General features: G+C 37.6%; 1 protein-coding gene across 1 annotated transcript in view; it reads right to left on the minus strand.

Moving 5' to 3' along the window:
• nxn (nucleoredoxin) overlaps window positions 1-10,536 on the minus strand; it is an 82,791-nt gene extending 72,255 nt beyond the window's left edge. The window contains exon 1 of the mRNA XM_079824094.1: window positions 10,057-10,536. Within this exon, the coding sequence (XP_079680220.1) occupies window positions 10,057-10,365 (309 nt within the window). The 5' untranslated portion in view covers window positions 10,366-10,536. The remainder of the gene's footprint in view (window positions 1-10,056) is intronic.
• Between the last annotated feature and the right edge of the window lie 2,200 nt (window positions 10,537-12,736).

Here is a 12,736-nt window from a genome sequence, read left to right on the forward strand (position 1 = left end):
ATAAGTTAATGTAAACTTAAATATGTTTATATAAAATAAACAAACTAATAAATAGATAAATAAATAAATAAACTAACCAATGAATAGATAAACAAACAAACAAACAAATACATAGATAAACATAAATACACAGATAAATAAACAAACACATACATAGATAAACAAATATATATATATATATATATATATATATATATATATATATATATATATAGATAAACTAAAACATAGATAAATAAATAAACTAATAAATAAGTAAATAATAAAACAGAATAAATACATCTTCGTTCAAAAAAAATATTTAGCTGTCTTTATTCTTCAGGATGTTGGGAACAGCATATTTTGTAGTACAAAAAGTTTGAAAAAATACGTGGTATAAACTCCTTTTTGGGGCTTTACGGTCTAAAAAAAAAACATAATTTGCATTTGATTTGGAAAAATATCTTCTTTTGTGTTTCACAGAAGAAAGATGATACATGAAGTGAAACAAGGAGAAAGTAATTCTAGTGAATGTTAGCAACAAGTTGAGACGGATACCACAGCAACACAGTGGAAGGAGTTCACTTTGTGGGAAAAAAACTTGATTTTGCTCAACACACACTCAAGTCAACAGCGGATTCACAGCAGGGTCGGCGCCAGTCTGTGAGGGTGCCAGACTGTCAGGAGAGACAGTCGAAATGTTAGTACTGCGCCATCACTGATTCATTGATTCAACTACAGCACTGATACAACCATGAGACATCTGTGGGAACATAGGGACAAATGACAAAGCACTGTGGGACGATTCCACTAGGGGAGAGGGATCAAACCTGCTCTGTACAACATTAATAAATCCAAAATTATTTACAACTTCTCAAACATGCTGGGACGGGTGAAGGTCAACGTCACCATGTGTGCATCCTTTTAACTATCTTCTCCAATGACAGCATGCTCACTTCTAAGGAACAGAGAAATGAAAGCCAACATGTGTGTTTTCTAGGGAGGCACGATATATCGGCCACCATATCGGTACTGGCCAATATAGGTTAATTTTTAATATTATCGTTATCTGCCCAATAAGAATATCTGGGCGATAAATTAAAGCCGATAATTAATGGATTATTTCCTTCAGCTGAGACACTTCAGATGCGCACTGTTCGCCATGATGGTTTTGAATTGCTTGAAATATGATTGAAATCATTTAAAAAGGAAAATACGGTTAAGTGCAACATGTGCAGCGCAAGTCTGTCATACAAGCTACATTACATTATTCTGTTAATTATAATTATAAATTGTGTACTTGGGTCATGGCTTTTAATGGTGAGACTTTTTTGTAATTAGGCTCTCAAATTATAATTTATCGGATTTTGCCAATATATCGTTATTTTCGGTTATCGGTATCGACTAAAATGTTCATATCGGTGCATCCCTAATGTTTTCCATGTTCGTGGAGTAGGTATGAAAACTGTGTGTTTACACAGCTTTTTAAAAATGGTGGGTAGGGGTGTTTGGTATGGCATGTGTCCGGCCAATCAACGTACACTTACACCACTGGTAGTTCTATTGTGCTGGGTTAGACTCTACTCTGAAGTAAGGTACGTTCATACTGTCAGTCCAAATTATTTGTGTATCCGATTGGAATCTGATCTAAAATAATTGACGTCCTAGTCTAGAAATCTAGAAGCACCCTAGTGGCAGCAAATGTAATTTGCAGCCAGGGTCGTCTAGCAACTCTCCGTTGGCTTGCGAGCTTGGAAAACCAAACTCTAGTCAGGCCAATCACATCGTGTATAGAGTCGGTGTGCGGGCTTAACATAATGACGGCAGAGATGTGACGGTTCCGCGTGAAATCCCTGCTACTTCCCTGCTAACAAAGAACGGCACTGAAGTCTTTCTTAAAAAAGGAAGATGTGTTCTGAGTTTCACTAGCTGCGCTGGTGGGAAAACACTTGGGACTCAGCCCGCTTGTGATTGTGGTCTCACCACTGATAGCGCTCTGGTTGGTTGTAGCGCTATCCTATTGTGTGCAGAGGGAATTTGAAAGACGACCATTTATCCCGCCCCTCAGATTGAGCCCTGTCGATGAGGAGTTCCCAGACCCAACATCAAGATGTGGGTCTGGCTTGTCAGGCTATTGACGGGTTTCACAAGTTCAAACCGATTTGTGTCCATGCCGCTCTTTCGTTTTCTGAAATATCTGCATTGGTTTCTATTGCAATGACGTTGCGTTGGTAGGCATACACCATTAACAACAACAGTAGCAACAATGTAGGGGTTTGTAATACAGATGTTGTCTTATTTACAACATGAAAATTTGTAGACGACGCGCTGGACAACTGTGTCTGAGGCGGCAGCAGAAATGTAGGAGGCTGGTATACGCGGCTTTATTCCTTGCTGTTGCTTCCACCGGTTTCAAAACATGTCTCCGTTATAATGTCATTTTCTGCTTGTCCGGCACTTGCAACAACAGAACCTTGTTTCTGCAACAACTTTCAGCATGTTTCCTCTAACAATGTCTGACATTTATGTTTTACGTGGAGTGAGAAAGTCACATAAACCACGCAAATCAGAGCAGTCAGACTGAAACGCATTCCCAGAAAAGCGATTTGAATAGGACTTCAAACCACATATGAATGTAGCTCGAGATGGAATTGTAAAAAGCATCTCATTTCATGAGATTGTTATGCCGTTCACACTTGCTAAATATGACCAGATTTCCATCGGTTTTGGATTGACAGTCTGAACGTAGCCTCAGTGCCCCCAAAAGGCATTCCTATTAAACTACAATTGATCCATTTCCTGTGGTGCGAAAAAGCCAAAAAGCTGATACTACCACAAAAGCCCCTTATGATCGATTTCTCTTTAAGATCAACCACTGCTATGTCCTATGGCATTAAATTGAATTAGGGTGAACTATCCCTTTAAGACAGCAAAAAAAAAAAATCTAATATTGTAAAATCCAGTACGTGACAACTTTTTTTCAGAAATTTTCCAGACCCCAGCTTGAAAACCACAGACATGCAGCATGTTTCTGGCTTTAGTCCTATGAACTGATTAAATGTAACTGCAATGTTTATTTGAACGTGGACTTAATCTGGTAATAAATTTGGTGCATTGAATCATTACAGACTTTAATCTGATGTCGATTTGAAGATGAAATCTGTGCCCACCTGCACATTTCTGTGAGGTTCGTCTCCATATCCACGTTTTGTAACCCTGCCACTAGGTGATAAATGGACAGAACGGCCTCTTTCAGTCAAGATAGACTATAATCTGAAACTTGTAAATGGACAACAAACTTGTCCAGGGTCACAGCCCAACAGCTATCGTTTTATTTTCCCCGTACAGACTGCTGGGAACAGAGCGGTCTCACATTGCCTGAGATTAAGCCCTTTCCCCGCCTGTTTTCATCTAGTCTAAATGGGTAACTAAAAACCTAGGAAACCAGTTCTCCACTAGGATTCACCATGTCCACACTCCTATTGTAACCATTCTTAACATTACAGAGCTTCCAGTGAGAAAGACACAATGAGGACAGAAAGGAGGTGTAAATCTAGTCTGGAATAAGGGGTTACATTTGGCGACTGCTGCGTTTATAAAGCTCTGCAGAGCCTCTCGCTAGCAACTACACACACACACACACACACACACACACACATACATTCCTTACATAATCTCTTGGTATACAAATCGCAATAAATTGTAGGTGCAACAGGGTCACAGACAGACATAACACTTCTCTGTGTATAATAGCACTGTAGCTTGAGGGGATATATCAGGGAAAACAGGACTTTCCTTCATCTTTTGCCATTAAAGAGCTCCTCGAACAACGTTGACAAAACGCTCAAAATGGAGAGCCTCCTTCACAGTCCATTTTTGACAATTAAACTGCAAAAACATTCAATCATGATTGACATCTACACCATGAGCTCATTAACATAAGACCGCCCACGTGTATGCATCAACACTTGATCAGTATTCTGCAACTTGACTTAATGAATGTGAACTTCACATACGAAGATGTTGACCAACCATACACGTTCTTAGGATTTTTAAAATGTTCTTCACTCGAAGATGAAAAATTGTTCTTTTAAGATTAAGAACCGTTCATTGAAGTTCTTTGGGGAACTAAAAACGGTTCTTCTATGGGTGTCTATCAAATGGTATGTGTGTGCGCGCACATGTGTTTTAGATGCAATTACAAAGCAATTAATTGTTTTTTTTAAACTGAAACATTTTTCGAGTTGTGTTAAAAATAGCTAAGGGGAACGCCAAGTGCAACCATTCTACGTCATTGACATAGAACGCAAACAAAATGGCGCCGCTCATGGTCCAAATACGTAATAGATTTTTTTAAATAACGTAGATCTTTCATGGGTTTTCTACTAAATATTTCAGTAAAATATATAATTTATGTTATATTAAGCCATACAAGTCTTAACACCAGGGGATCCCTTAAAAAATTCCCTTTTAGCTTTTAAAATGTATATTTATTTTAGACAAAATATTAAAGAATTATAATATTGGCCATAATGTTAATGTCAGGGCTTCCCTAAAGTAAAATGGTCAAGTATAATAAAAACTTAAATGTTTCAAAAAATAGCCATGTAGGCTAGGAAAGCCAAAAATTCTGGAAACCATGCATGTTTTATCGTTCTAATCTGAAATGAATTGGGTGTGTCATTCACAGGTCCGTCTCAATTAACCCGAGCTCAGCGTTTCCCACCGAGCAGCATTATCAGCACACAGCGTCTCTCAGCAGAGAGAAAATCTGTGTTTGTCACACTGAGCCAAATGTACCGTTCACTGATAGCGAACCCGGCATTATCACCTGCAGATAAGGCCATCTTTTTCTCTCCGCCAGCCCTGAAATCAAAGCCGCGCGGAGGGGCACGGCTCTAGGATATGTGATGAACGGGGAGCGTGGGTTTTCATCAGATCACTGACACCCTGATGACAGCAGCCCTTAGCAATCTCAAAAGCTCAGAGCAGCTGCCTCTGAATCTGCAGAGACAGCGGCACAGCCGAGATCCAGAAGGCCTCCTCTTCTTTCTCCCGGGTGCGAGTCCGCCGCCTCGCCGGTTACATTACGACGCTGGCAGATCTGGGCTTTGGCAGTAACTGGGCCAAACCTGTAATTGATTTACGAGCAGCTTTCCCCACTCCGCCTGACGCTAGTGTCCTTGTAAGGCAGTGCCAGCACAGACATCCCTTGATACCCTGCAGACGGCCTCCACCAAACACAACTTCTCCTCTAAACATGACTGGAAAAACACTAAATTTAAATGATATGGCTCAAAAGTAAGTGCACCGATGATTGGTGCAAACACTGGGTCCAGTCAGGAGGTGAAAACTGAAGCCATTTAGTGTACCCATATCCATTTATAAAAACATATTTCAGGTAATTTTTCAATTTCACAATTAAAGTTCATTCAAACGGGCATTTATTCACCCTCATATCATTCCTTGATGTTACTTTTCTTTCTTCCACAGAACAAAAAAAAAAACGAGACGTTCAGAAGAATGTCCAAGCTGCTCTTTTCATACAGTGAATGACACAAAAAAGTCATAAAGCATAAAGAAACTGCATTTCTTTATGAAATAAAGTCTTTTTGCAGCATTCAATAGATATGAGAGAACCAGAACAGATTTAAAATAAATATTCACACACACAAAAAAAGACCTCTTCGCAGCTCAAAAGATGTTATATAAGAATTTTTATTTGTGTGTGAACCACTAAAACTTGATTGGATTGTAAAACAGTGTGCCATGATGATATTATTGGCATATTAATATTTTCCTCCATCCCTGCAGCCCTGGTTACAGCAAATAATTGTTTCAGAGAAGAAATGTTACATAACATTTTAAAGGAAAACGTTTTTTTTGCAACAAAAAAAGGTTAAAAATAACATGCACTGACGAAACAGGACACCTACACGCTAGAGTTTATAGAGTTAAAATGTCAACTTTGAGCAGACAAATAAGAATCTGAATATGCATACTTCTCTACAATAGAGTATGTGAAAAGAGTAATCTGTCCAAATTCGCATATTCATAAATCAGTAGGCCTAAAGTATGACCTACTACTTCTGGTGAGATTCTGAAGTGCACATCTGAGGGACACTTTACTATCCCATGAGGCCACAGAAGATGAGTTGCGTATAGCAACACAACTGAAGCTGATGGATCATCACTGTCATTACAAATTTAGTACAGCAACGTTACTTTCATACTAATGTACTTTATTCAAGCACCCACTCAGAGAGTATGTCATTTCGGATGCAACCCAGGTCAGAGAGGCAAGGTCAGTGCTTACAGAAATCCCATGTTCAGCATGTCTGCTTCAAAATGACTATTATTAAAACGCATTTTCATTTCATTTTAGTCATGAACTATCATATTTCTCACCTGCCACAATGTTGCAGATGTTATTGAGCCGGTTCTGAATCCACGGCATATTAAAAGACCGTCGTAACATGGTTAGGGACTTTGTTTTGGTGTGGAGGGCTTATCTGTGCAAATCTCTGGCTGATGGGAAACAGGACCGACAGAGTGAAGCGAAAGAGGAGGAGACGGACAAGGTGATGGGACAGATAAAGGCAAAACTGAATAGAACAAGGATGTTTGGAATAGCATGCCACTTGCCATTTCAGCAGATTATAGTATGTACAGTGCATTATTTTACATAAAATACCCGGATGACCAACTACAATAGCAAAGCTGTGAGGAATACTGTGTCCCACAATGCAAAGCTCTCGACTTGACCTTCCATTTCTGAACTAAAGGAGTAATGTGATAAGGTCGTGACAAACATAATGAGGTCATGTGATAATGTAGCATGCTGCTAATTGAAAAATGTATCCTGGAGTAATGTCTATTTTTTCAATTACTACTTAAAATAAGAAAAAAGTCCTGCAGCGATACACAGAGCCGCCTCTCTTCTGGCCCGGGAGAGAGGGGGAAATGAGCCACTTAATACCCCGCGCTACCACAACCTCAACTCTGCTTTGCAGCAGGCCAACATCACACAGCAATTAAAGCCTTCAAAGAACACAAACACAAAAGACCCACTATATTCACTCTCCCATGAAGAGAGGAAAGACGATTCATCCTCATGCTGGGGCTGCAAATAGAAACGTGACATTGGTCGGTCAAAGTCGTTACAGCTCAGACTCTCTGCAGGACGCAAGATGTCACTACTTCAAAACAAACAGTCTTATCTGAACCAGCCCGGGCCATTTACATCTCCCATTAAGAGCAAACTAAATAATCTTCAAGTAAAATCTGAGATGTGTGATCCACGTAACAGCAAGCTACAATGGTTTAGGATTATTTCTGGCTTCATATTATGTTGCGGCTTACTCTGCCTTGCCAACAACAAAAGCATTTTAGCATGCAACGTAAAAATGTAGCTAATAAGCAGAAATAAGATGAAGAATATGCTGCAAGCCACAAGGGACAAAACTGAGTATGAATATCCTTATTTAATAGATATTTTAATAATATGTTATTTATATAATATATATATATATATATATATATATATTACACACACAAAATATTAAAAATTACATTACATTGATTCTTTATGTATTTTTATGTAATATAATGTATAATATACACACACACTACATCAAAACAATTCATATTAAAAATTACAATACATTGATTCTTTATGCATTTTTATGTAGTATAATGTATAATATTCACACTACATAAAAACAATTCATATTAAAAATTACAATTGCATTGATTCTTTTATGTATTATTATGTAGTATAAATATAAAAAAATTACGTTACATTGATTCTTTTATCAGATGCTTTCATATATGCTTTTCATATAGAAACACAAGCAAATTATCGCAAGGGATCCAAAAAAACACACCGAAACTGACATTTTAGAGAATATTACACATTTTTAAACAAAACTGCTAAATTCACTGTTACAATTTTTAAAAAAATAATTAAAAAATAATAATAATACTGTCACAGTGTCATAGAAAACACCACTGGCATGAAGTCATAAGTGTGTTAGAGCAGAAATGTGGAAATGTCTGTAAATAATTGGATGTAAACATATTAAGGCATACCGGTATTTGCAATCTTAAAATACATGGGAAAACATTCAAACAAGCCAAAAAGCCAAGATCCAAAACCTATGAATATCTCCCACCCTCTTGATTCATGATAGTGAGCACAAAACCATGTCCGCATGTAAAAAAAAAAAAAATAATAATAATAATAGAAACTATTTAAAAGTAGTCTTGGCCTATAACAAATAATGGTGGCTAAATAGTAGGCTCTAGATGCATTCTGGAATCCATTTTTTTTTTATCATAAAAAAACTCTTACGCAACACACCAAATCAAAGCTGAATTACCCTTGAACTTCTCTTTTTTTTAAAAACTGCACAACTTCCAATACTTTGCTTTCTGCATTACCAAAACACTGCATGCAATACAATCAGCATTTTACATGGTGGCAGATATTATCTTAAATATTTGTACGGCTGCCACTGGTGCCACTGTAAACCGGTGCGAGATATTAAATGTACATAATTTGCTCGTCAGTGAGACGTGCCAAGGCATGCTGCAGGAGGTGGAGCTGGTGCAGTGGACCAAAATGGATACCAGCACACCGGTGGAAATCCGAGCATGATCCAAATGGCATTATCCATAAAAACAACACTCAAACCCAAGAGACAATACTGCACTAAAATATCAACCAAATGGTGGTAAAAATATCAGGGGGGAAAAAAACACAATAAACACACAGCAGAATTTACAATGCAATTTATGCAAAGCCGAGTCTGTGTTTAGAATGGCAATCATGATAAATGAATTCATGTTTCTGATGGTAATCCAGATTTAATAAAGGTTATTTCTCATCACTGGTACACCAGAGCTGCCAGCCTCAAATATTTACAACCGCGAGATCTCGTTTATAGAAGCAAGAGACTAACTCGATTCAAAGTGTTCTGAGACGCAGTAATAATTTCCAGATTTGTTTTAATAAATTACATAAAATGGGCCTGTCCTGTGCTTTCACTTTAAAAACAGGTTATTTATTTACAATCTACACCCTTCGTTTAAAAGGTATAATATGAAGACAGATATAAATCAATCATCTAGATATATTACAATGATTTATGTGTAATTGCACAACTTGAGCACTTACAGTCAACACCAAATCCCTCTTAAAAGATGCATTTAGCCACTTACTATTTCTATAATAATTATGTAATAGCTTATAGTCAAATTCTGTCATTTATGATGACTTGTTTTTGTAATTAATGGTATAACGCAATTTTTTCTTTTTTACACACTGGATGTGTCTCAAAAACTACCGCGTGACCTAACTAGACAGCATTTTTGACTATTGCAATTGGCAGCTAATATGAAACTCTCATATGGGAGTATAATGCTTTAGGCCAGTGTTTATTGTGGTTAGTAAAGGATGTGTTCACCTTTACAACACCCAGCAGCAGCATAAAGCCTCCAGCTAAAAAAAAAGACACCTGCCTACAACAAAAGCGTCATTATTTTCTCAGATTACAGTTAATTCATATGCTAGATGGGAGTCGTATAATAAAATTCAAGTGTGGCTGGTTTTCTTTGTGTGTCTTATAGTGAAAATATTCCCGGCTTTATTCCCTTTCCATTGACAAAAGCCAAAAGTCGTTTTGCTACATCTGAATAAAACATTCAGATTTGGATATAGATTTATAGGTCTGAAGAATAGAAAAGGTATGCTGGAAATGTATCAGTGGATGCTGGAAATGTCTTGCTATACCTTTAAAAACAAAATAAACATCTCAGTTTTGGAAAGAGAGATTAGAGTTTTATACTAATAATGAAGCTATTTTAATCAGTGGCCTGCCATTGAGAAGAATTTAGTGATGAACCTGATCAGTTATCATCTGAAAATGTATCTTTATAAGAGGTCAAAGGGTGTAAAACAGCCTATCAGACTTCTTTTATCCTTTACACCTGCCACACACACTTTTCGTCGTTTAAAAAAAAAAACAAGACATGTATGTGATTTAATACGTTTCAAATCTTATTAAATCATCTTACCTTTTTGTGTCTGTCTTTAAAAGGCAACGCCGGCCATTGCATCTCCTGCAAGAAGTCCTGCCACTGTTTCTGGTCCTGATCCGATGAGATGAAGACGATTTCCAATTTGTCCTTGTGCTCTGAGGATTTTTTAAACTTGCTATAAAACTCGCACAGACTCGCGTTGAACTGCTTGCAGGGACCGTTTGAACTGCAGCCGAAGTAGAGCCCGAGCAGAGACAGCTTACTGCCCAGCGCATGAACATCCACCTCGGCTTTCTCCCCGTTGACGAGCCGCTCTCCGAGCAGATTCACCAGAAACTCCGACATCGCTGCTGAGCTCTCGAAGCGGACCGCTTTTGGTTGCGTTTGCTTATTCGGGTGATTTGAAATGAAACCCAAAGTGCTCGGTGAATATCCACAGGCCCTGGTGCCCAGGTTGGCTGTCCTGGAGTCGCCGCACGGGTTCGAGAGACAGCGGCCGTCGTGCGTTTCTCCACTGTGAGCACTGTTAAGGAATGCGCGCTCCAGTTATAGACCGGCCCTCAGCAACAGCGCCGACTCCCGCTGTGAGACTTTCACGACATCTAGCGGCGAGATGGTGCAATTGCACCCAGGAATACTGTGCCCAGAGGGGCAGAGTGCACATAGAAATGAAATTAAAATATCAAGCAGAACACTACGTCGTTGTCTCTGCACAGACCGATACCTCACTTTTCTCTTTAGAATGGATGTATAGACAGATTCTTAGAGTATCAGTGCATGGCATGCATACTCAAGTGTGTTTTGTGCATTTCTTTCAACCATTGCAGATAAGTGATGTCCAGTTATTACCACAAGCATCCCATGTTACTCTAAGGTGGTGCAGAATAAAATAATAAACACAGAAAGCAGAAAATTATACAGCTTTATATTAGGCGACCTCAAGTCAGGAATGAAAACAAAACCCCTCCACTGCCTGCGCTGTAAACCCTAACGCTCAAAATAATAAGTTGGTTTGAGTAGAGCCAACTCAAATCAAACAAGTTAGTTCAATCAAATGAACTTTTATGAGTATTTAGAACTTTCTTTTTCTTTTGAGTTCACAAAACTGACACATTTTAAGTCATCTGAATTGTTTCATTGTTTTGAGTTTTATTAACGTGTTTCTTTTAATTTAGACTAACTTAAATTTAACCGAAACTGGGTTGGAATTTATATTTCCCTGCATATTTTGGCATGACACTCAAAAGTGAGAGTAAATGCTAAAAGAAATAAGTGTTATATTATGTTTTTTTAGATTTCGTAATGTTTTGCTATGTGTGTTTATGAGTTTCTGTTATGTTGGGTTTTTTGGTGGTCACCGTCACGGTGACGAGTGGAGCATGAGCTTAGTTTGAGAACAGATATACAGTATGTTAAATGTTCTTCATCGATTTACTCATTCAGCAAGTGCTATGCTATGCTGTGCTAATGCTAAAGCATTTATTGAATTCACCCTTCGGCTCAAGTTTGATTGACAGGCGATCTGACCGAATCTGCCATTTTGTCCGACAAAGCAGTCAAGAGAGTTCATAGATTAACGTCGGTGGACTTGAACTTGTAAAAAAAACGGTGTGTACTGACGTCTTTCCGCGGTTGAAACAACATTTATTTTAGTGTTCATTCATGTTTATTTCATGCCTATCAATGAAGGAAGAGATAATCGGTTAATGAGCAGCTTTAACTGAGGCGCTACAGCAATCACAACACATTAAAGAGCCACAAAACAATATTTATTGTTTAAATTTCTTTTTTTTTTTTTAAATGACAATTTCAAAGTTGAGACTTTGCTTCATATCAAAAGTAACTTGCTCTGTCCTGTCTGTCGGCGTGTTGTCAGTGTCCTCTTTGCTCCGCGATGTATTTTCTCTACATGTGTGTGGTGTGAGAGCGCCATGGCTTGTCGGACATAGCAACAGTAACTAAGGGGGTGGGTTTTTGCGAATGGTCAATTAGCTAGTTAAAGCTAGCCAAGCTTCCACTACTTAAAACATTTAAGTTGATAGTTTTAATTTAAATGTATGAATTAGCTTAATCAAATATTTGAAGTTAAGAGAAATTAAAATGTATTAGTACAAAATAAAAATCTGCAAGTCCGGCTTCCTTAAACTTTAAACTTGCCTCAATTTTTTTGGAGTTTTGCCAACTTATTCGGGTTTACAGTAGTGCACAATAATTTTCTATCATATTATTTACTCTTAAATTGTTTTACAAATAACAAACAGGTGATTGATTGTATGAAGCCATGTATTTCTATTTTTTTTTCTGTGTATTTGGGTTGACGTGACAGCATTTTCACCGTTACACAAGATAAAAATGATTATAATTAGTATTGTCGTCATTTAAAATGCAGTAAATGGTTAAACATTTCTTTGTCTTACATGGACCTGTTGATATAAAAACCTTTTAGTATAGCAGACTAGCCAAATCTCAAAATTGCCCTATGGTGTGACTGTCTCGAGCATGGTTCAATAAATTACAACTTTTATAAATGAAAAAGCATACAAATGTTAATAAATACAAATTAATAGTGAATGGCAATCATTTTTTTCATCTTTATATTTCTAAAAGCGTAGGAAATTGATACATTTTGTCAGTGAAAACCATGTCCTCCGGTGTGACACCATATCCTGATATTAAATTGGGCAATTCCACTGACAAGTTTAATAAGTCAAAGGAC

The sequence above is a fragment of the Gobio gobio genome, assembly GCF_949357685.1.
Source record: "Gobio gobio genome assembly, chromosome: 8".
Lineage (NCBI taxonomy): Eukaryota > Metazoa > Chordata > Actinopteri > Cypriniformes > Gobionidae > Gobio > Gobio gobio.